The 25,698-nt window shown below is 39.9% G+C and overlaps 1 protein-coding gene across 2 annotated transcripts in view; it reads left to right on the top strand.

Moving 5' to 3' along the window:
* The window catches only part of ube3a (ubiquitin protein ligase E3A), a 67,260-nt gene that overhangs the window by 25,576 nt on the left and 15,986 nt on the right, over positions 1 to 25,698 (top strand). For both annotated transcript variants that reach the window (XM_060826241.1, XM_060826242.1), the window contains 3 exons: positions 3,718 to 4,031; positions 14,822 to 16,068; positions 25,358 to 25,502. In XM_060826241.1, the coding sequence (XP_060682224.1) occupies positions 3,718 to 4,031; positions 14,822 to 16,068; positions 25,358 to 25,502 (1,706 nt within the window). The remainder of the gene's footprint in view (positions 1 to 3,717; positions 4,032 to 14,821; positions 16,069 to 25,357; positions 25,503 to 25,698) is intronic.

Here is a 25,698-nt window from a genome sequence, read left to right as displayed (position 1 = left end):
ATTCTATCTCTTAACTTAAATCTGTGCCCCCTGGTAATTGGCCTATTGATGTGCCACATTGTCTTAGATCCCATTGGCTCTTATTTTCTTGACCAGGCTTCCAAAAGCTTAGCCAAAGTCCATGTAGACCACACCAGATGTATTATTCTCAACCTCCTGGTTACCTCTGCATAACGTTCGATGAAATTTGTCATATGTGGTCTTCTCTTAACAAATCCATTCTGACTATGTCTGATTAATCCATGTTTCTCCAAAAGCATAAATGTTGTGTTGATCAGAATTCTTTCTAATTGCTTCTCCACTTCTGAGCTGAGATTGACTGACTGTAATTTTTTGATTTATTTCTTCCTTTTTTTTCATAATGAAACAATATTAGTAGTCCTCCATTCCTGCAGTGTCTAGCCTATCCTCAACAGAGGATTTCAGTTACTGCCAGGACTCCTGATTCCTTGCTTCCCTCAGCAGTTTGTGATGAATCACATTCAGCCTTTGGATTTATTCATTTTTAAACTACTGGTATGCCCTCTCTTTTAACTCTTCATAACCCTCCACGCTGATGTTTATATCTGTGCCATCCTTTACCATTTTGAAGGCAAATACAGACTAATTATTGAGGACTGTGTCCTCCTATTCCAAGTATAATTACAGATAACTTCTATGATTCTTAATGGGCCCTAATCTTTCACTAATTCTCTTATTCTTTAAATTTTTAAAGAACTTTCAGTTTTGATTTATTTCATTTGTCAACCATTTCTCATGCTTTGCTTTTAATAATTTCCTTTTTAAGTTTTGTTATGTAGGCTTGTTCTACTCCTCCAGGGATGACCTAATTGAGCCCTTTGTACCTGCCACAACTTTTTTTGCGTTAATCCTGAACTTTTTGTCCCTTGACATACAAGGTTCTCTGGTCTTAGTCACATCCATTGTCTTTGCGAGAATAAATATGACTTGTTGTCCATTTCTTCCATAAATGCCTCCCATGGCTCTGACATAGATATATCTGCAAGTATCTGCTTTTGGCCAAATCATGTGTTGGTAAAATTAGTATTCCCCAGTTTAGAAATTCTATTCTTGGCCCATCTTTTTCATTTTCCATAATTATCTTAAATTTAATTGCGATAGTTGTGATTCACAAATTGCTCCCATACTAATATGCCTTCAACCTGCCTGGGCTAATTTCAAATATTAGGAACCGCCAGAAACTGCCCCCTCCTGTTGAGCTTTCTGCATCCTAGCTAAAAAATTCTCCTGAATGCAATTTGAGTTTTGTTTGTTCGTTCCCTAGTAAATATTTGGCGAGTTGAAGTCCCTGACTATTATTGCGTATTCTTACACTTCTGAGATTTCATTACCCATCTGATCTTCTATCTTTCCCTGATTGTTTTTGGTTTGAGTCTGTAGTACACATCCAATTTTTTACCACTTGTGTGTTTTTTTAACTTCTACTCATAAGGCCTGATTTGATGAAAATTCCAATGTACTATCCCTCCACACTGTTATAATTGAAATGATAATCTGAGTACTTGAGGTATCTCTATTCTAGAATATCGGTCCATTTCCAGAATTGGTGACCAGTCTACTTTAGCTGTTTGCTAATGTTAGAGGTGTTAAGTCTGCAGGTAAATGATCAATGGTAACAGATTTTGTGTTATGTAGGGTTAGTTGTCTGCTTCTCTTAGCTGTAGGAGGTGAGTTGATCAGTTAACTCAGTTAGCTGGACAACTGGTTACCAACGAAGAGTGATGCCAACAGTGTGGGTTATATTCCTGCACTGCCTGTGGTTACTATGAAGGCTTCACCTTCTCAACCTCTTTCCCTTGCCTGAGGTGACCTTAGGTCCACCGTCAGTGCTCCCCCTTTCCTCCTGAGGGAGAACAGCCTTATGCTGTGGTGACTTTACCTTTGTTGTAATTTATATTAATATAATTGAATGCTCCATCAAGTAGTTCATGAGTACAGACCTGAATGTATGTTGATCTTTTTATGTTGAAGTGCTCTTTATTGAATAGGAATCCGAATGTTTGACATTTCTGTATGCAATCTGTCGTATTAGAGGTGATCAGTTTTATTAAAATGTACTTACCAACCAAGTGGACAAAGGGAATAATAGAACATTTGTTGGATGTGCTGGAAATATTTGAAATTTCACAATTTTATTTCCAGAAATTAATCAAGGGTAAGCATAAAGGAGGCATGCACGATTTTTGGTACTTGAAATTGATTTTTATTGACCATGGCCAATTGATTTTTTGGTGAAAGCATGTCGTGCAAGGATTGTGCCTGCTAAAATGTCATCACAAGAACAGCAAGTTTTAAAGAGACCACTTTTTTTAAACGAGGAGATGGAAGAGAAGTAAGCTATCCAAACAACGTAAAGGAATTTACAATAATTCCCAGATTTAATACTGATTTCATTGAAGGTTCTAAAGTCAGTTGATCAAAATAAAATTTGTAGGATTTTCTGTTTGAAAGATTAAAAGTGAATTGAATAGGCCTTTGTTATTACTTTGTTTAATACAAAGTTAAAAAATCACACAACACCAGGTTATAGTTCAGCAGGCTTTCAGAGCGCTGCTCCTTCATCAGGTGGTGCAACTATCTGATGAAGGAGCAGCGCTCCAAAAGCTAGTGCTTCCAAATACACCTGTTGACTGTAACCTGGTGTTGTGATTTTTAACTTTGTACAACCTAGTCGAACGCCGGCATCTCCAAGTCTTGTTTAATAGAGTAAGCCTTCCTACCTATTAGCGGAAAAGCATGAATAAAGAATGCTTATGCATTCTCTGCATTTGGGTAGTGGGTCACTTTTAAATGCGTAGCACCTTATGTATGCATTTTCATTCTGAGCTTTCAAAAGTTGAGCTCTTCAAAACTTTACATTGCTGCTTGATGTAAAAAACTTTTTTGTTTGAGATTTGGCATTTTTAGACTCTGCACATATAGATTCTTCTAGATTCTCTATATGCATGGTGGTGTTGTGTGCCATTGAATGCACTTGGCATCTGATACATGCAAGTGAAATTTTGAGAATCTGAGAACAAAATAATGCCATATTTAACCCCTAGGAAATAATTTCAGCTATCTGACCTTAGAACTGCTTTTAGAAGAATGCTTTGTTCTCTACCTAGTAGAAATTTATAATCACAATGCATGATTTAAGAAATCTATTTTTCCTTTTGCCTGTGATCCCCAAGAAAACCTGTTTGAATCCCTGTTTGTGTCTGTGCAATGTTTCATTTAAGGAGCTCATGCTAGTATCAAATTGGGAAAGTGGGTAAACTAGGACAAATTGTCATACTTTTCTGATTTAAAATATTGCTCTTTGTAACAAATTCATAATGGAACAAACTGTTGTTGTACATGATTATCATTGTACACGTGAATTAGATTCTATGAACCATTGTATTCTGAAGTAATCTTAATTATACTTCAAAGGGATGCTAACTCAATTTTTGTCAACTCTAGGGAACAATAGCTTCCCTATTGTTCGTTATATTTCTCCTCAGTTCTTGTATCTACTAAGAACCTTATTTTCTCTTAGAAATAATCTGCAGGTAGCACATATTGTGGGAAAGAGTGGAGTTGAATGTTGACTCTCGGCAATATGTTATTGTGCAAGTAATTTAAATGAAACATTGCCGTGCTCGTGCAGCACTGAGCATGGAATTTGAAGGCTGTACTAATCCCTTTGCCCACTGTTTTGAATGTTTGCCACAGGAAGCGAGCAGCTGCAAAGCATCTAATAGAACGCTACTACCACCAGTTAACTGAGGGCTGTGGAAATGAGGCCTGCACGAATGAATTTTGTGCTTCCTGTTCAAGTTTCCTTCGTATGGATAACAATGCAGCGGCCATAAAGGCCCTTGAGCTTTTTAAGATTAATGCAAAACTCTGTGATCCTCATCCTTCCAAGAAAGGAACCAGCACTGCCTATGTGGAAAACAGCACGAAGAGCTCCCACAGTATCATTTGTTGTTCAGAAACAAAAGTGAATAAGCAAGAGATGCAGGCCCAAAGAGAAGATTTTAAAGGTGAGTCTTAATACATATTAGGTGACCATTTGTGACCATTTATGACCACACATTTTGACTTCATAGAGTTTTACTATGGTTTACAAGGTGGATATGTATGTTTCTCCTTGTGGGGAAGAGCAAAACCAGAGGCCATTTCTATAAGACAGTCATTGAGACAAGTGGGAAATTCAGTAGCAATATCTATAAACAAATTGACTGAGAATGTGTAAGTTATGTTATAGAAGGTGGTTGAAGCAAATAGTACATGGATGCATTAAGAGGAGGCTAGATAAATAGAGGGGCAAGAAAATAGGAGGTAATGCTGATTAAGCTAGGTGGGAATGGATAAAAGAGGCTCAAGAGAAGCATGAATACTAGCATTGGTTGGCCAGACAGTTCCTCACCCACACTTTCTCTGTATCCTTTGATTCCTCTGCTGATCCCGAATCTTTCTATGTTAGCCTTAAATATTCGCAAGGAGTCTGCCCCACAGCTTTTTGGTAAGGAGCTCCAAAGGCACTCAGAGCTTTGAGGGAAGATATTCCTCCTCATTTTGGTTTTAAATTGGTGCTCCTTTATCCTGAGACAATGCCCTCTGATGCTAGGCTTGATCATTAGAGGAAATAGTCTCAATATGTACGCTGTCAAACCCTTTATGAATCTTGTATGTTTCAGTGACATCGTCTGTCATTCATCCCATGTTTAGATTTTGTTCGTAAAACAGTCATAGAGTCATAAAGATGTACAGCTTGGCAACGGACCAACTCGTCCATGCCAACCAGATATCCCAACCCAATCTAGTCCCACCTGCCAGCACCCCATATCCCTATTCGTACAACCATCCAAATCTCTGTGAAAATGTTGCCCCTTGGGTGTCTCATATCTTTCCCCCCTCACCCTAAACCTATCCCCTCTAGTTCTGGACTCCCTGACCCCAGGGAAAAGACTTTGTCTATTTATCCTATCCATGCCCCTCATGATTTTATAAACCTCTGTAAGGTCACCCCTCAGCCTCCGGCACTCCAAGGAAAACAGCACCAGCCTATTCAGCCTCTCCCTATAGCTCAAGTCCTCCAGCCCTGGAAACAACCTTGTAAATTTTTTCTGAACCCTTTCAGGTTTCCTAACATCTTTCCGATAGGAAGGAGACCAGAATTGCATGCAATATTTCAACAGTGGCCTAACCAATGACCTGTACAGCCGCAACATGATCTCCCAACTCCTGTACTCAGTACTCTGGCCAATGAAAGAAAGCATACCAAATGCCACCTTCACTATCCTATCTACCTGTGACTCCACTTTCAAGGAGCTATGAACCTGCACTCCAAGGTCTCTTTGTTCAGAAACATTCCCTAGGACCTTACCATTAAGTGTATAAGCCCTGCTAAGATTTGCTTTCCCAAAATGCAGCACCTCACATTTATCTGAATTAAACTCCATCTGTCATTTCTCAGCTTATTGTCCCATCTGATCAAGATCCTGTTGCAATCTGAGGTAATCTTCTTTGCTGTCCACTACACCTCCAAATTTGGTGTCATCTGCAAACTTATTAACTGTACCTCTTAAGCTCACGTCCTTCCATATCAAGGGCCATCCTAGTGAATCTCCTCTGAACTGTCTCCAGTGTAATACCTTCCCTTAGCTCAGAGGACCAAAACTGCACTCAATACTCCAGATGTGGTCTCACCAGCACCTTGTATAGTTAACATCAGACTTCCTTACTCTTATAGTCTAATCCCCTTGAAAAAAATATTATATTACCCTTTCTGGTTATCTGCTACAACAGTTTGCCTGTTTTGTGCATATGCCCAAGTCCCTTTGTGTCGCAACCTTCTGCGTATTTTCTCCATTTAAGTAATACTACTTTTGTTCTCCCTTCCAAAATGAGTAATTTCATATTTTCTCATGTTTCTACCCCATTTGTCAACTTTGTTTTGTCCACTTATTTTACCTGTTAGTATCTGTTTCTAAACTGGATTATGGTCCTACAGGTTGATTTGGAAACACCAGCTTTCAGAGTGCTGGTCCTTCATCAGGTGACAAAGGAGTAGCACTCTGAAAACTAGAGCTTCCAAATAAACCTGTTGAACCTTAACCTGATGTTTTGTATGATTTTTCGCTTTGTCCACCTCAATCCAACACCGGCTCCTCCACATTATCTCTTAACTGTCGGTATTCATCTTTCATCTTGCAACTTGGCTTTATGCCTAATTTTGTCATTTGCAAATTTAGCTGCAATACATTTGTTTGCTTCCTCTCTCCAGGTCATTGATATTGCAAACATTTGCAATCGCTGTGGAATCCCATTTGTTACAGATTTAAAGTTAAAAATCTCTCAGCACCAGGTTATAGTCCAACAGGTTTAATTGGAAGCACACTAGCTTTCGGAGCGTCACTCCTTCATCAGTTGGTAGTGGAGGGCTCAGTCCTAACACAATTTATAGCAAAAATTTACAGTGTGATGTAACTGAAATTATACATTGAAAAATTGATTTGTCTGTTAAGCCTTTCTTCTGTTAGAATACCATGATAATTTCACTTCTTTCATGTGTAAATCACAAAATGTTTTTTTTAAAAAGTTGCATTCACCTGATGAAGGAGCAACGCTCCGAAAGCTAGTGTGCTTCCAATTAAACCTGTTGGACTATAACCTGGTATTGAGATTTTTAACTTTGTACACCCCAGCTCAACACCGGCATCTCCAAATCATTGTTACAGATTGTCAGCCTGGAAAAGAACACTTTATCCCCACCTGTATCCTATCCAAGTGCCAATTCTCTATCCATGCCTGTATACCGCTCCCAAATCATGGGCTCTTATGACTTAACCTTTTTTGAGTTACCTTGTTGAATACATTCTGCAAGTCTATATACAGCACTTGTTTCCCTCTATCCATCTGGTTGATATTTCCTAAAGAAACTCTGATCAGTTAATTAGTCATGGTTTCCCTTTCGTGAAACCATGCTGACCTTGCTTGATTGGATTGATTATCCAAATATGCTGTTATTATTTCCTTATTAATTGGTTCTAACATTTTCCCAAAAGAAGATGTTAGGCTGTTTGTCATGGCTTGTAGTTACCCACTTGTTGCCGCCCTTTTTGAATAGAAATGTCACATTGGTAGTTTTCCAATCCTCTGATCCTTCCTCAGATATCAATTTTTTTTGGAAAATTAAAAACAATGTATCCACTTTCTCTGCAGCTACTTTGTTTAAGATCCTATGATACGAGATAGGGTATTTATCTGGCTTGGGTCCCATATGTTTCTCTAATACTAATCCTCTAGTGATAATGATGGTTCTTAAATCTTCCCCTTTAGTACTAATAGGGTATTCAAAGTATCTTTCATTGTAAAGACTGATGCAAAATATCTGTTTAACATCTGTCATAATAGGTTGGAGATGGAAAGATATGATTTATTTGAGGTGTGTTGATTTCAGACTCTCAGTTTTGTGTAATAATGTTTTAAACTTAGCAGAAATGGCAACAAAATAAATAATGGTGAGTTTAGGAACAACATTAAGACAAAAGGCACTTGAGACACAATGGCAACGTCGGGCATGGATTCAGTGACTGTATAATGAATGTGCAATAACATTTCTGAGTAGGTTGATTAGAGAATATTTATAACAAAATTCTCAGAATTGTCATAACTATCAAATATATATAGAACGTAATTTGATAAAAATGTTTTAACCTTGTGTGGTTCTGAAAATAAGTTATGCACTTGGAAGCTGTAATATATTGAGGCTGGGAACTTAACATAACCACAACATATTAATATCAGCAAAGAATCCAGGATGGCCAGTTAAAGCCTTTGCTTCACATCGTGAGTGTGAAGGCTTACCTGCCTTCCAACTGTTTAGAAAGAATGAGTTCCCAGTCATTCCTCCTTTGTGCGATAGTGGCATTCCTGGGCAACCCCACGCTATACAAGATTCGCGCAATACCAGTAACACTTAGTGTTGGCAATGTGATCGCACTGTAGCCAACACACGTTTTAAAAGTTCACGCTTTAGAAACAGCATCCCCTATTAGTTGTAACACCGCAAATTCACGTTGATGCAATGCACACTATCGCAGGATGACCTATATTTGCAATCCTGAGGTGTAACACCTGAGTATATTTGGGAAAGCAGTTAAGTTAAATCTGATCAGAATAATCAAACCAGATTTTATGGTAGTCTTGAGCCACAATGGCAGTGTCCTTACCTCTGAGCCAGGAAGCCTGCTTCAAGTCCCACCTGCTCCTGAGGAGTGTAAAATAATCTGTTAGCCTGTATTTGTCTTTATGTATAAAACTGCATACATTAATTGTTCCACCATTGGTGGCCATACCTTTAGGTGCTAAGGTCTCAAATTCAGAATCACACTCAACCTCAAAGTGCCTCTTTCTCAATGTCTCTTTCTTACATACTTTCCTAAAGATGTTTCTGAGAAATTGCCTTTTTGACTGTTTTTGGATATTTATGCTAATAACTCTCTATGTATTTGGAGTCAATATCTGCTTGTGCACGCTTTGATAAATGTGGGATTGTTTTACTGTTAAACCCATTTTCTAACTGCTAGTCATTCGTTACTTGTTCACAAGGTAATATGGGGCTGAGACAATCTTTAATTTGTCTGATTCCTTTACTGAAAGTGAACTGACTGTATCATTATATCGATCATTGAGGTAATGAGAGCAGTTACCTCCTGTTTTTCTCTGTCCATGTTTTCATAATGCAAAATGCATCTCAGTATTTGGATGTTTTATACAGTCGCCATTGAATTTTAGCAAGGTTCATTGGCTATTAGCCTTAGAATTCAGAATGTAACTATGTACAGGTATCCTCCGCTTTTCAAAAGTTCACTTTATGCCACTTCATTTTTACAAAGATCTACATTAGTGCCTGTTTTCGCTACCCAAAAGAAATCCAAAGAAGATTTTCGCATTTACGAATAAAGGTGAAATGTTTCTCATTTAAGTTAATATTTCTTCACTATACGCCATTTCAGCTTACAAAAGGTCCCATAGCAGGGGATACTTGCATATGCAATTACACGTAAACAACTGATGGCTCACTTTGGCTGTATTTTCTTCTGTGTGTAGAATTGCCATTAAAATTGTACTTGAATCAGGGAAGAATGAATGGGGAAGTGGGTTCATGGCATTGGATGATAATGTGAGATCTGATCCAAATATGTCACTATTATCTGCCATGTATTACAGGATTTTTTACATCACACAAGATATCAGCATGTATATGATATGACTTTTCATCTGACGTTGTATACAGCAATACTCAATATTACAAGAATGATGAACTTTGTATTTGAACTCAATTTGTCAGCCTTTTTAGATTACGTTGCATTAGATTTAGTCATAGAAATGTATAGCATGGAAACAGAGCCTTCGGCCCAACCTGCGCATGCTGACCAGATATCCCAACCCAATCTAGTCTCACCTGCCATCGCCCGACCCATACCCCTCCAAACCCTTCCTATTCATATACCCATCCAAATGCCTCTTAAATGTTGCAATTGTACCAACCTCCACCACTTCCTCTGGCAGCTCATTCCATACACGTACCACCCTCTGCGTGAAAAGGTTGTCCCTTAGGTCTCTTTTATATCTTTCCCCTCTCGCCCTAAACTTATGCCCTCTAGTTCTGGACTCCCCGATCCCAGAGAAAAGACTTTGTCTATTTATGCTATCCATGCCCCTCATAATTTTGTAATCCTCTATAAGGTCACCCATTAGCCTCCGATGCTCCAGGGAAAACAGCCCCAGCCTGTTCAGCCTCTCCCTGTAGCTCAAATCCTCCAACCCTGGCAACATCTTTGTAAATCTTTTCTGAACCCTTTCAAGTTTCACAGCATCTTTCCGATAGGAAGGAGACCAGAACTGCACGCAGTACTCCAACAGTGGCCTCACCAATGTCCTGTACAGCTGCAACATGACCTCCCAACTCCTGTACTCAATGCTCTGACCAATAAAGGAAAGCATACCAAACACCTCCTTCACTATCCTGTCTACCTGTGGCTCCACTTTCAAGGAGTTATTAACCTGCATTCCAAGGTCTCTGTTCAGCAATACTCCCTAGGACCTTATACACTCAACGATAAGTTCTGTAAAGATTTGCTTTCCCAAAATGCAGCACCTCACATTTATCTGAATTAAACTCCATCTGCCACTTCTCAGCCCATTGTCCCGTCTGGTCCAGATCCTGTTGCAATCTGAGGTAAACCTCTTCGCTGTCCGCTACACCTTCAATTTTGGCATCCTTTGCAAACTTACTAACTGTACCTCTTATGCTCGCATCCAAATCATTCATGTAAACGACAAAAAATAGCGGACCCAGCACCGATCTTTCTGGCACTCCACTGGTCACAGGCCTCCAGTCTGAAAAACAACCCTCCGCCACCAGCTTCTGTCTTCTACCTTTTGATCCAGTTCTGTATCCAAATGGCTAGTTCTCCCTGTATTCTATGAGATCTAACCTTGCTCATCAGTCTCCCATGGAGAACCTTGTCGAATGCATTACTGAAGTCCATATAGATCACATTTTCTGCTCTGCCCTCATCAATCCTCTTTGTTACTTCATCATGATTTCCCATGCACAAAGCCATGTTGAATATCCCTAATCAGTTCCTTGCCTTTCCAAGTACATGTACATCCTGTCCCTCAGGATTCCCTCCAACAACTTGCCCACCATTGAGGTCAGGCTCACTGGTCTATAGTTCCCTGGCTTGTCTTTACCGCTCCTCTTTAACAGTGGCACCACGTTTGGCAACCTCTGTCTTCTGGCACCCCTCCTGTGACTATCGATGATACACATATCTCAGCAAGAGGCCCAGCAATCACTTCTCTAGCTTCCCACAGAGTCCTCGGGTACACCTGATCAGGTCCTGGGGATTTATCCACCTTTACCCGTTTCAAGACATCCAGCACTTCCTCCTCTGTAATCTGGACATTTTGCAAGATGTCACCATCTATCTCCCTATATCATCTATATGTTCCATATCCTTTTCCATAGTAAATACTGATGTAAAATATTCATTTAGTATCTTCCCCATTTTCTGTGGCTCCACACAAAGGCTGCCTTGCTGATCTTTGAGGGGCCCTATTCTTTCCCTAGTTACCCTTTTGTCCTTAATATATTTGTAAAAGCCCTTTGGATTCTCCTTAATATCTATTTGCCAAAGCTATCTCATGTCCCCGTTTTTGCCCTCCAGATTTCCCTTTTAAGTATACTCCTACTTTCTTTATACTCTAAGGATTCACTCGATCTATCCTGTCTATACCTGACATATGCTTCCTCCTTTTTCTTAACCAAACCCTCAATTTCTTTAGTCATCCAGTATTCCCTATACCTACCAGCCTTCCCTTTCACCCTGACAGGAATTTGTTTCAAAATCATGTCCATAAATGCACCCATGGAAAGTGAATGGCTGAGTTAAATGAAAAGTTACTTCAGTTTTGTTGCATTGAGAGCAGGTTGGCCATAGGAAAACCACGATGATTCCCAGGTGCATTAGTGAATAGATCCACAATATTGACTGCATTCCCATCTCTATAAAAAAAATATCGATTTCCATGAGCTAAAGGACACTTTAGTATCCTTTAAATACCTCCTATGTATATCTACATGCCTTTTTTTCTAATTCAATTGCTGTAATTCTAATGAAGGTAATTCTTTTGAATAAATCATTGAAAATCTGACTTAATTTCATTCCCTTTCTCATGCTAAAAATGCATTAACTGACATGTGGAAACTTATCCTGTTGATTCTCCTTCATAGACATTATTTTATGCAGTTGGCTTTGATCGCTTCAACATGTTTGTTGTACTGTCTTTGTTATAAACTACCCAGTACATACACTGTACCTATTCTTCAATCTTGGATTTTGGGTCTGCGTTTAAAAATGTGGTACGTACACAACTAGTAGACTTTTCAGTGTAGTATTCCCTTGAGAATTGAATTATGTTTTGTACTTAGAAATTATTTTTGCTGATAGAAATGTTCATAATAAGGTGGTAGGTTGGTGTCAATGTGCTTGTATAGTAGAGTAGAACTCCTTAGTCTACCTCTACAGCAATATAATTGGCATTTTGGCAGATGAAGCATTGAGTGAATAAATGTGAACTTTCCACTTTCACAGTAAAACTAAGTCAGGATGTTATTTAGCAATGGATTTGGAAAGGGGAAGGTACAAAGAGACCTGTGTATCTTTGTACACCAGTCGCTGATGGTAAGCATGCAGGAACAGCAGGTGGTGAAGAAGGCCGATGTTATAGTGGCCTTCATTGCAAGAAGTTTTGAATACAGAAGCAGAGATGTCTTGCTGCAGTAATGCAGGGCTTTCGTGAGACCACATCCCTCTGAGGAAAGATGTTCATGTTATAGAGTGAGTACAACAGAGGTTTACCAGACTGATTCCTGGGTTGCAGGTCTGATATGGAGAGACTGGATGGGTTAGTACTATATTCAGGTAAAAACAATGACTGCAGATGCTGGGAACCAGATTCAGGATTAGTGGTGCTGGAAGAGCACAGCAGTTCAGGCAGCGTCTGAGGAGCAGTAAACTCGACGTTTCGGGCAAAAACCCTTCATCAGGAATACAGGCAGAGTCTGAAGGGTGGAGAGATAAATGAGAGGAGAGTGGGGGAGGGGAGAAAGTAGCATAGAGTACAATAGGTGAGTGGGGGAGGAGATGTAGGTGATAGGTCGGGGGGAGGGTGGAGTGGATAGGTAGCAAAGAAGATAGGCAGGTAGGACAAGTCATGGGGACAGTGCTGAGCTGGAAGTTTGGAACTGGGGTGAGGTGGGGGAAGGGGAAATGAGGAAACTGTTGAAGTCCACATTGACGCTCTGCAGATACGGCAGAGGTCTGTTCCCAGAAGGACCAGTTCCACCACAGAACACACCAGATGGCGGCCTCATTTAGAGACCGCAATTTCCCTTCCCATGTGGTTAAAGATGCCCTTCAATGCATCTCATCCACATCCCGCATCTCTGCCATCAGGCCCCACCCCTCCAACCATAACAAGGACAGAACGCCCCTGGTGCTAACCTTCCCTACCAACCATCCCATAAACCAAATCATCTGCCAACATATCTGCCACCTCCAAACAGACCCCACCACCAACAGTTTCCTCATTTCCCCTTCCCCCACCTCACCCCAGTTCCAAACTTCCAGCTCAGCACTGTCCCCTTGACTTGTCCTCCCTGCCTATCTTCTTTTCCACCATAGTACTATATTCAGTCTAGTTTAGAAGAAAAAGGAATCTTGTAGAAACCTATCAAATTCTAATAGGATTAAACAAGGTAATCGCAGAAAGGACTTGGCTGATACAGGGAGATTCCAGGACCAGGTTTCATAGTGATCAGCCATTTGGGACTGAAATGAGAGATTTCTTCACTGAGGCAACCTGTGAAACATTCTACCACAGAACACAGTTGAGGCCAAAACATTGACTCTGTAGTTCTTGGGGCAAACGGGATCAAAGTATCTGGAGCCAGAAAAAGGAGCAGGGATAAGTTGAATGATCAGCAATGAACATATTGAATGGCAAAGCAGACTCAAAGGGCTAATCTTGTTCCTGTTCTTTGTTTTGTAAAGATTCCTATAATTAAGTGGCTAAAGTAGTTCCTGCCAGTTAACTTGCATTGGACAGTTGGCTTAATTCTAATCCTGTAAGTTTTTCTTGACATGACCGTGTTGGGCTTTTTTTTTGTCAGAAAGTCTCTGCTACCAAATCACAGTATTGACATGAGGTGTTTTGAAACGAAAAACTAGCATTAATTTGGCAAATACCAAAAACGAATAATGAAGACAGAATGAAGAAGCAAATATAAGGCATGATGTGTTCATTTTTTCTCCCAGTTCCAAGTTGGATTCATTCACTGCTTTCCGACTAGTATTGAATTGCTACCTTGGAGTCCAAGTGGCACACTTCATGATTGACTTTGACTTTTTCAAAGAATTGAGAGCACAAATGCTCACAGAAACTTATTGTTACTCCATCAGTATCTCTGAAAGAAGGTTCACATTTCAGGTATCAACCTGTTGACAGAGTACTAACTGTGGTTTCGCAAATGTTAAGCTAACTTGTTTCTTCAGATACTGATGGATCTTCCATATTCTTCCAGTATTTTCTGTTTTGAATTTCTGGTGTTGGCTTAATTTTTCTCTCTAAAGTTTTGCAGGTAATCTTTTTAAGCAAGACTTCTTATTCTTCAATATTGTTATGTGATTTTACACTGAAATGAAGTGCTAGATTTATTTTTCTCCTAGCTATTTAATGCCTAATTGTCCAGTTAGGAAGGTATGTCTGTTGATAATTTGGACTGTACATCAGGAATGTTTTGCATTATTTAATGCTTGCTTTTGGGAAATCATCTGATAACCAAGATCAGATGAATGCTATGTATACCAATCGTGAGAGAAATTTTTTTTGTTCATTTGTGGAACATGGGTGTTGCTAGTTGGCCAACATTTATTTTCCATCCCTAGCTGCCCTTGTGGTTGTGAGCTGGCTTGGAGGAGAACTTGCAGGGTGATGTTCCCATGTATCTGCTGCCCTGTCTGAGATGGATGTGGTTGTGGATTTGATCATAATTATACCATCTGTGTTGATTCCATTCTATCTAACTATCTATAAATCATGTTATTTAATACAGCAATGCTGCCATTAGAATGCAGATTTCTGAATATTCTGGTATAAAGATCAAAATGATGTAGGGAATGACATTGTTTCAGCTTGCTCTCCTAATTATTATAATAAGAATCATAACCATCTGCTCATTGTGTTTTTAATGTAGATGTGAACTATCTAACTGAGGAAAAGGTATATGAAATCCTGGATTTGTGTGGAGAGCGAGAAGACTATTCACCATTGATACGTGTTATTGGTAGAGTTTTCTCTAGTGCAGATGCTTTGGTGCAGAGCTTCCGAAAGGCCAAACAGCATACTAAGGAAGAGCTGAAATCCCTTCAAGGAAAGGATGAGGATAAAGATGAAGATGAGGAAGAAAAAGCTGCTTCTGCAGGGTCCATGGATGATGCAGAGGCATCTTCATCAAGGAGTTCTTTTGGGAGCTCACAGACAAGAGACAACAATGTTCATAAATTAGGACCTGATGAAATATCTATTGATGTTGATGCAGTCAGACGGGTCTATAATAAATTGCTTTCCAATGAGAAGGTAGAAACAGCTTTTCTTAATGCATTAGTGTACTTGTCACCAAACGTGGAATGTGATTTGACTTATCATAATGTTTATTCGAGGGATCCAAACTATCTAAACTTATTCATTATAGTCATGGAGAACAGCAACCTTCATAGCCCTGAATATTTGGAAATGGCTCTTCCACTGTTTTGCAAAGCAATGAGCAAGTTACCCCTCCCAGCTCAAGCCAAATTGATTCGACTATGGTCAAAGTACACTGCTGACCAAATTCGTCGAATGGTGGAAACCTTTCAGCAGCTCATTACATACAGGGTCATAAGTAATGAATTCAATAGTCGAAATCTGGTAAATGATGACGATGCTGTTGTTGCTGCTACAAAATGCTTAAAAATAGTGCACTATGCAAACATTATTGCAGGCGATGTGGACACGGGGCACAATGAGGAGGAGGAAGATGAGCCAGTTGCAGAATCCAGTGAAATTACTTTACAAGAACTACTGGGTGAAGAACGGAGAAATAAAAAAGGACCCCGGGTGGATCCCCTTGAAGTAGAGTTGGGAGTGAAAACAATTGATTGCCGAAAGCCACTTGTCTCTTTTGAAGAATTTATTAATGAACCACTAAATGATGTACTAGAAATGGATAAAGACTATACTTTCTTCAAAGTTGAGACAGAAAATAAATTTTCCTTTATGACTTGCCCCTTCATTCTGAATGCTGTAACCAAGAACCTGGGACTTTACTATGACAACAGGATACGCATGTACAGTGAACGCCGAATCACTGTCCTCTACAGCCTCGTACAGGGGCAACAGCTGAACCCTTATCTTAGACTTAAAGTCAGACGTGACCACATCATTGATGATGCACTTGTTCGGGTAAGTTTATTTTTACTGTGATTTGTGTACCAAATTATGCTGCAATTTGTGGATTAATAAAAGAAAATAGTTAAATGTTTTGCTACAGTTAACAAGGTAAACAATATTCAATTTAGAGAAGAAGAATATTTCCCACTTTTTGAAGGGTGCTTCAAGTCAAACTCTGTTCCAGCAGTGAAGGTGAAAGGTTTCCCACGGTTCTGTTCTACCTATTCTTGTGTCTACAATTTAATTTGACTAAAATCAAAACCAGTTTCATGAATTTTTTTTTATAAGTGCTGAGTTCTTTACAATAAGGTGCATTCCAAATTAAATATAGGCTTGTGATTCGAAGAAATACATCAACATAGTTTTTGGTTTGACTTTTACTAACATGGCCTGTAATTTTAGTTTTGAAATGTGTATGCAACATTGAATTTGAATTTGGGTCATATTACCATAAAGGTTAGGAACACTCCATTTTATTATAGCTGAGTTCTGTTTCAGTTTCAAGCCAGCGTACATTTATTGATGTCTTTTGATCAAGTATGAAGCTCTCTTCCTCCTGCCTTCCTTGAAGAAGCTCTCTTCCTCCTGCCTTCCTTGAAGAAGCTCTCTTCCTCCTGCCTTCCTTGAAGAAGCTCTCTTCCTCCTGCCTTCCTTGAAGAAGCTCTCTTCCTCCAATCCTCTTACAAGGATGCCTTCCTTGAAGAAGCTCTCTTCCTCCCTCTACAAACAATCCTCTTACAAGGATGCCTTCCTTGAAGAAGCTCTCTTCCTCCCTCTACAAGGATTTCAGTGAGTCCCTCTCTCACTGCACCCCCCAGGTCATCTCCTCTGACCTCTCCGCCCCCACCCCACTCCGGCCTATCACCCTCACCTTGACCTCCTTCCACCTATCCCACCTCCATCGCCCCTCCCCCTAGTCCCTCCTCCCTACCTTTTATCTCAGCCGGCTTGGCTCTCTCTCTCTTATTCCTGATGAAGGGCTTATGCTCGAAACGTCGAATTCTCTATTCCTGAGATGCTGCCTAACCTGCTGTGCTTTGACCAGCAACACATTTGCAGCTGTGATCTCCAGCATCTGCAGACCTCATTTTTTACTTTGATCAAGTATTGTAATGTATCACTTTTTTTTTGGAAATTGCACCTATAAGCAAGATCTGACTTTACAACTGTGACCCGTAGCAACAAGTAGCCTTTCGAAAGTCTTAATCTACGTTCACATGTAAAGTTGCTGACTCTTGTAAATTCCCACTGGGATGTGATATATAGAACATCACCGAAGTCTAACTCCGGCTGAGGTTATCTGGTTCAGATTGTTGTGTTTTAAGCGCATGCTCTCAATTCCTCTGGAACAATAAATTACCAATTAAGTGGTTCTGCTCTCAAGTCCTTTGTTCTGATGGAATCCAAATACACAGAAGATTCAAGTATGACTAACCATAATCATTGCAATTTCTGTTTACAAAATAATAGAAATGTCAAAAGCATGCATTCCTCTAGGAGAAAGTGAGGACTGCTGATTCTGGAGACCAGAGTTGAAAAATGTGGTGCTGGAAAAACACAGCAGGCAGGCAGTATCCGAGGAACAGGAGAATCGATGTTTCGGGCATAAGCCCTTCATGCATTCCTCTAACCTATTTATGGAAGTATTAATGTAAATTAATGCACTGGCATTGGCTTACACTCATTTCATTTCTTATGTGTGATCTTAATCTACCAGCGCACTGTCATGCACTTGCATTCCCCGAAGCATTCCCAGCATGTTCAGGACCTCTGGCATGTGCACAACCCTCAATGGTGTTTGAACTATCAGCTGAGGATGCATGGCATCTTTGTGATGTTCATGCCGCTCCTTTCACTGAGTTCTGTTAGTGTTGGATTTTTTAAAAAATTCTCTGAAAGATGGGAGCCACCTTTGTACCCACATCATTTGGACTCCAGTTCACCACAAGAGATTTGAGAAAGGGGTGTCTATGACACCTTTGCTCTAACAAGGAATGAAAAAAAAATCACAATTTGTCAACACCAAAATGCTGAAATTTCCTGATTAATCACAGACCTTTCCATGGAGTGGGCCATTGTTTGGACTTATTTATTCAATCCAACCCGTCCTTCATCTCGCACATTTTTAATTGCCATGGGATTATTGAGTTCGAAACCGTCTGTGTCATATTTCCGTCATTCCTCTCCAATCACATTTAAAATGGTTAATACTGTGTCCTATTGGTTGGGTGGCATGCAGTGTGACAAATCAAAATAGTCGAAGTGTCAAATGGAGATGTTGGTCAAGGTTTGTAATATTGGTATTAATGCATATTATTAACTCATAACTGTTGACCACAATTTATTAGTTGCATCTTATGATACTTTGAAATTAAGTGACATATTTCTAACTAATTGTTTTGAGTACTGTTCATGTGCTTTTCAGTTGTAATATGTTTTCAAAACGTTACATTCCCAGATTAACTATTTTAAATTATTTTCCTTCATTTATGAAATACACATGCTACTGGCATGGCAAACATTTTTAGCGTTTTCTTAGTTGCCCTTGAGAAGTTCATGGTGGACCACTTTACATTGAATGTAACATTAAATTCCTGGAACTACCTCGAGTGATAAAGGCCTACGTCAGGGAGGCATATGACTTGCAGAGAAACCTGGTCATGATGGTGTTCGCCTGTGCTTGTTGCTGTTTTCCTTTGAAATGGATGAAGCCTTAGCTAGTTACTGCATTACGTCTTTTATGGTAGTAGTCACTTTGTACCATTTGGCAGAGGAACCACATGCTTTACATGCTGAAAATGGTAGTGTTTGAGCAAATTGCTTTCTTTGTTTAAAAAATAGAATAAAGATGATGCAAAGCATTTTACAATTCAGCAAAGGATAAAGAAACGGATAAAGTGAAAAAGTATGAAAGTAAATTGAGGTACACAAAAATGCATTTTAAAAGCTTCTCTCCGTATGTGGATAAGTGAACAGACAAATAGTCAGAAAAGACCAGACAGTTTTTAATGGAACATGAGGAAATGACAGGCTAAATATAGGGGAAGATAGTAAGCCTCCCAGAAAACCAAGGGATTTGCTAGAATGAGGAAATGAAATAAATTAGTATTTGTAAAAGAGTAATGCTGGAGAAATTATTTGGATTAAAAATCAATGACTTATCTAAACTCTTGTCTATATCGGAGACTGAGAGGTGACTATAAAAGTCAAATTTCAAAATTCTATAGGTTCTGGAATCATTCTGCAGATGGAAGGTACGAAATGTGACACCACTGTTTAAGAAAGAAAATATATGCAAGTGTTCTATTAGTCTGACGTCAGTGCTAGGGAAATGCTAGAATCTCTTAAAAGGATGTGAAAAGTGAACCCTTAGAAATAATGCGGTTAGAGGTGGATTTATGAAAAGGAAATTATCTTTGACAAATGTATTGGAGCTTTTTTGAGGGTACAGTAAAGAGAATGGGTAGTTATAAAGTGCATGAAGTAGGGGAGAATATACTGGCATGGATCGAGAATTGGTTAATGGACAGAGCATGGAATAATTCATACCCAAGTTCGCTGGTTGTGGTGAGGGTACTATATTGATTGGAATTGGACCCATGTCAGTGATTTGGACGTTGAGATCAAACATCGTATTTCTACTTTGACATAAAATCAGATGGTAAAATCAGTTGTGAGGAGGATGCAAAGAGGCTTCAAGGGAATTTATGTAGCCTTAAGAATAAACAGGGGAGGTGTTAGGCTAGTGTTATTGCAAAACTGTTAATCCAGAAATCCAGATGATAATTTGAGGACCTAAGTTGAAATCCTTGGTAAACGGTGGAATTTGAATTCGGTAGAAAACTAGACTTGAGTCTAATGTGTGTTGTCGGGAAAAACCCATCTGGTTCACTAATGCTGTTTTTAGGCAAGGGAGCTGCCATCTTTGCCTAGTCTGGCCCACATGTGACTCCAGACCCACAGCAATGCAATTGATTCTTAACTGGCCTCTGGGTAATTGTGGGTGGGCAATAAATGCTGCAGCAATACTTCTGATGATGGACCTTGAAGTCCCCTACTCAAATTAAATCCTTTGTCCTTGCTTCCAAGTGGTATTTAACATAGATCAATAGTCTATCAGTGGAGGGATGGTGATAGATGGTAGTCAGAAGGAATCATCTTCACCCATATTTGGCCTAATGTTATCAGATGTCATGGGGTTAGGAGTTAAAAATTGAGGGCACTCAATGGCATTCCCTCTTCACGATAGGAAAGTGCTGCTATCTGTAGGTGGTCTGCCCTGCCAATGGGACAGGACATGCCCAAGAATTGTAATGGAGGGTTGGGGAATATTGCCAGTAAGGTATGACTCTTAGGCTGTTGCATGGTAAGTCTGTGCAGCAGCTGTCCCACCTTTGCCCCAAGTTCCCAGGTGTTAGCGTGATTCGCTGATCTGGATGTGCCTTTATTATATCTGACTCAAACCCTGGGTTTTTGCGAGGTGGGCTACTTAACATTAGTGCATGTGAACTTGTACATCTGTGTCATCTAGAAATATTTGCAATTTATCTCAATTAGATAAATTATTTGCAAGCTGTTATCTCATCTCTTTGTAATACTATTGTTTCTTATAGTTACATATTCATGAATTTCTTGGGGATTTTTTGATCCATTCCTAAAGTTTGATTACAGGTGACAAACAATATTGTCTTTTAGTTAAGATTTAACATAAGTTCTCCAGCAGCCTTTACTACTTAATAGCTGCTAATTATCTGCTTTGAACTGAAAGGAGAATTTGGGAAATTAAACAGCACATTTGCTAATTTGGGTGCAGGATTCATGTGATTATGCTACATAGAAAGTAGGAACAGGAGTAGACCGTTTTGAGCCTGTTCTGCTATTCAGTGTGATCGTAGCTGATCATCCAACTCACTACCTGCTTCTCTTTTCTCCCCATACCCATTCATCCCTTTAGCTCTCGAACTGTATCTAACGTCTTTTTGAAGACATTTGTGTTTTGGCTTCTCTGCTTTCTATGGTTCAGGCCTCCATAAGCTTACCTCTCTCTGAAGAAATATCTCATCTCCGTCTTCAGTGGTCTACCATGTACTCTTAGACTGTGACCACTGGTTTTTGACTCCCCACTCATTGGTACCATCGTTCCTGTTTATCCTGTCCAATCCTGTTAGAATGTCCGAGGTATGTGAGCTCTCCCTCCATATTCTTCTAAACTCCAGTGAACATAGTCTTAACTGATCCAGGCTGTCTTCATAAGTCAGTCCTGTTGTCACAGAAATCAGTCCATGAACCTTTGTTGCACTCCCTCCATAGCCAGATAATGAATAAATAGTTTTATCACCAGACTTCTCAAGCATTACTTCACAGTCCTTGGGATACTTTTGAAGTTCTCACATGGGAAACACAGCAGGCAATTTGTACGTAGTACACGTTTATGCACAACACTGTGATAATTAGATAATGGCTTTGTGATATTCCGGGATAAATATTGACCGAGGCATCAGGGATAATTCCCCATTTGTGTCCAAAACCAGTCACCTGATGTCTTAAAGTCCACTTGAGGGAGTGGATTGGTTTAATGTCTCAACTGAAAGATACTGCCTCCAAAGATACAGTGCTTCCAACTCCTGCTGTGGAGTTGTCTGCCTTGATCTTTCTGCTCAAGGCCTGGGGTAGAATATGAGCTCACACCTTGTCAATCAGAGGTAAAGCTGCCATCTCATGACCCATAGTAACTTTCCTTTGGGTAAGAGAACCAAACTCTAGCATGAGTTTTGAAACACATTGGTTCTTACTGCCTGCAGTTAAGGCCCTGGAGTTGCCCGTACTGTGAAAACAAAGAGGAACAACTGGGACACGTGAATTCTGGTTTTCTTTTTTTTGCTGATGCATGAATCTATTTTGAATGGGTCTTTGATCAATGCTAACTGTATCATTTATCTAATAACATTGTTGGCAAACATAGAAATTACGTAAATGTGTTAACTTTGGACAAGAGATTATACCTTTTGAGTTATATGGATGAATGCTAAACCATCTGAATGATGCAATTACTCTCTTTACAGCTATGATGAAATCTGGGTTAAAGATTTCAAGACAGCAACTGATGTGTGCGTTTCACAAACCAGGCAGGGGAGGGGATGACTATTCTAATGTAATCTGCCGATCCCGAAGTCATTCAAGTATGATCAGATCTCAAGATTCCTCCACTCTTTCTTTTGAGCCCAGCCCCAGTTTAAATTGCTTTCCCCCAGTTCAGCACAGCAAGATGGTTATCTGATTATTGGATGATTGCATGGAGTTCACACATTTTCCCCTTATCGGTGTGGGTTTCCTCCCATAATCCAAAGATGTGCAGGTTAAGTGGTTGGGCGTGCTAAATTTCCCATCGTGTCCAGGGATGTGTAGGTTAGGTGAATTAACCATGGGATGTACAGGGGATAGGGTTAGGAGTGGGTGGTTCTGCAGGGATTCTTTGATTCTGTTGGGTTGCTGGTACTACTTAATCAATTAGAAATTCAGCTATACCACAAATCTTCAAATGTATTGTCTGAATAAACTCTCAATAAGCATTTTCATTTCCACCAGTTCTACGTTTACTTTGCTTGTAATTCTGAACAGAACCTAAATTGCTTTTCTTTTTGCCAATCTGGTTCCAATTTACATCTATACGTCAAAAGTGAGGTTTGCTTCAGTGATGGACCTGAAAATGAGAATACATTTTATAACTGTAAGTGAGCAGCTCACACTGGTGTTTCCATAAGACATAGGAGTGGAAGTAAGGTCATTCGGCCCATCAAGTCCACTGTGCCATTCAATTACTTACCCGCACCCTTCCCATGTCCCTTAATTCCTTGCGAGATCAAGAATTTATCAATCTCTGCCTTGAAGACATTTACCATCCTGGCCTCCATTGTGCCCTGTGGCAATGAATTGCACAGGCCCACCACACTCTGGCTGAAGAAATGTCTCCTCATCTCCATTCTGAATTTACCACCTCTAATTCTGAGGCTGTGCCCACCCCACCCCCCTCGTATCCTGGTGGCTAGTTTTCTGCCTGTTTATCCAACGTAGTGTTACAGTCCTTGCACAGTATTTTGTAAATTACATTAGTTTTGCTTGTTGTCTGGAGGGTCTTTCAAGCTCATTAGCCGCTGTTTTAGTGTGTTGATGGGTTTGTGGGCTACCATGATGCCAAGGGATCTGAGTAGTCTGGCAGTCATTTCCAAGATGTCTTTGATGTGTGTGTGGGTGTGGGGAGGGTGGTGGCTAGGACTTCTGGACGTGTTTTGTCTGCTTGTTTGGGTTTGTTGCTGAGAAATTGGCAGAATGTGTTCATTAGTATATCCAAAAAGAATGGGTACCCATAGGTGATTTTCCTCTGTGCTGCAGTCTTTGGGGGCACATTGAAATAATGTTCTGATGCAGCTTCGTTTGTGGGTGTTGGGATGATTACTTCTGCAGTTCAATATTTGATCGTATGTGTTGTTTTCCTGTAGACGCTGGTTTGAAGTTCCCCATTGGCTGTTTGCTCTATTGTGACATCTAGGAATTGCAGTTTGATGTTGTTTTCCTCCTCTTTAGTGAATTTTATGCCAGTCAGGGTATTATTGATGGTTTTACCCTTTCTGGCATTTAAAAAAAAATCTCCCTGCAGTTCCAAGAATTTAGAAATCTCATCCTTAAAGATGGAGTCTAGCATTTTACCAACAACCAAGGTTAGGCTAGACCTATAATTTTCCATCTTTTGTCTTGATCCTTTCTTGAACAAGGGGATTACAACAGCAATTTTCCAATCATCTGGGACTTAACCTGACTCTAGTGACTTTTGAAAGATCACCACCAACGCCTCCGCTGTTTCCTCAGACACCTCCCTCAGAATTCTGGGATGTAGCCCATTGGGGCCAGAAGATTTATCAATTTTTAGACCCTTCAGCTTTTCTCGCACTTTGTTTTGTAATGGCTGCCTTACTCCACTCCGGCCCCGACTCTCTTTAATTGTTGGGATATTACTCATGTCTTCCATTGTGAAGATTGACACAAAGTACTTATTACGTTATTCAGCTATTTCCTTATCTCCCTTCACTAGCCTTCCTGTATCAATTTGGAGCGGCTCAGTGTCTACTTTTGCCTCTTGTTTGCTGCTTATGTATTGAAAGAAACTATCATTTCTAATATTACTGGCTAGCTTACCTTCGTATTTGGTCCTCTCCTTCCTTATTTTTCTCTTTGTTATCCTCTTGTTTTTTTTAGCCTTCCCAGTCTTCTGATTTCCCAGTGCTTTTGGCCACTTTATAGGCTCTTTTTCTTTGATACATTTCCTGACTTCCTTTGTCAGCCGAGGCTGTCTAATCGCTCTTCGGATAATCCTTTTTTTTCCTTTGGGATGAACCTCTTGTAATGTATCCTCAATTACACCCAAAAGCTCCTGCCATTGTTGCTCTACTGTCTTCCCCGGTAAGCTCTGCTTCCAGCCGATTTTTGTCAGTTCCTCTCTTGTGCCCCTGTAACTACCTTTATTGAACTGTAACACCATTCCATCGAATTTTGCCTTCTCTTTTTCAAACTGCAAACTGAACTCTACCCTATTATGATCGCTCCCTCCTAAGTGTTCCCTTACTTTAAAATCTTTTATAAAGTCTGGCTCGTTACATTGCGCTAAGTCCAGATTAGCCTGCTGTCTTGTGGCTCCATCATAAGCTGTTCCAAAATTCCATCCTGTAGGGAATTCATGGAATGCTTTTCTTTGGATCCACCGGCAGCATTATTCACCCAGTCCACCTGCATATTGAAGTCCCCCATGATCACTGTGACCTTGCCTTTCTGATGTGTCCTGTCTATTTCCTGGTACATCTTGCGCCTCTGGTCCTGACCACTGTTAGGAGGTCTGTATATAACTCGCATTTGTTTTTTTTTTGCCTTTTATGGTTCCTCAACTCCACCCATGTCATTCAGTGCCATAGATTTAATTTCATTCTTAACTAACAAGGCAACCCTGCCCACCTCCCTGTCTTTTTGATAAGTTGTAAATCCTTGGATGTTTTAACTGCCAGTCCTGACCCCCTGCAACCTCATTTGTGTGATGCCTATCACATCATCATTCACGATGATTTGTGCCGTTAATTCATCTACTTTGTTCCGAAAAGATCTGGCTCATTACATAGCACTAAGTCCGGAATAGCCTGCTCCTTTGTGGGTTTTTTCCCCAGTGTGCATGAATGAATTAGTCTGAAGTATTTTGGGATGGTTTATTTTTAAAGATCAGTAAAATACTAATCCATCAATATTAAACTGTTGTTAACAGCTGGAAATGATTGCCATGGAAAATCCCGCAGACCTGAAGAAACAGCTGTATGTGGAGTTTGAAGGTGAACAAGGTGTGGACGAAGGAGGTGTATCCAAAGAGTTTTTTCAGCTTGTTGTGGAAGAAATCTTCAACCCTGATATTGGTATGGACTTCTATTCTGTAGTATTCCAATTTTGGCATGTTGCTGCTTAAAGAATTGCCATATGGATTTAGTGGCTAATGATGGTGTAACACTGAGTCATATCGACCAGGAAAGTCCTATATTGAATCCGTCTGTTCTGTAGTGGCAGACAGCAGCACAATTAGCCTTTGTAATCAGGAAAAAAAATGCCCCATGA

Source organism: Hemiscyllium ocellatum, chromosome 6 (genome assembly GCF_020745735.1).
Source record: "Hemiscyllium ocellatum isolate sHemOce1 chromosome 6, sHemOce1.pat.X.cur, whole genome shotgun sequence".
Lineage (NCBI taxonomy): Eukaryota > Metazoa > Chordata > Chondrichthyes > Orectolobiformes > Hemiscylliidae > Hemiscyllium > Hemiscyllium ocellatum.
This window is presented reverse-complemented; position numbering and strand designations above follow the sequence as displayed.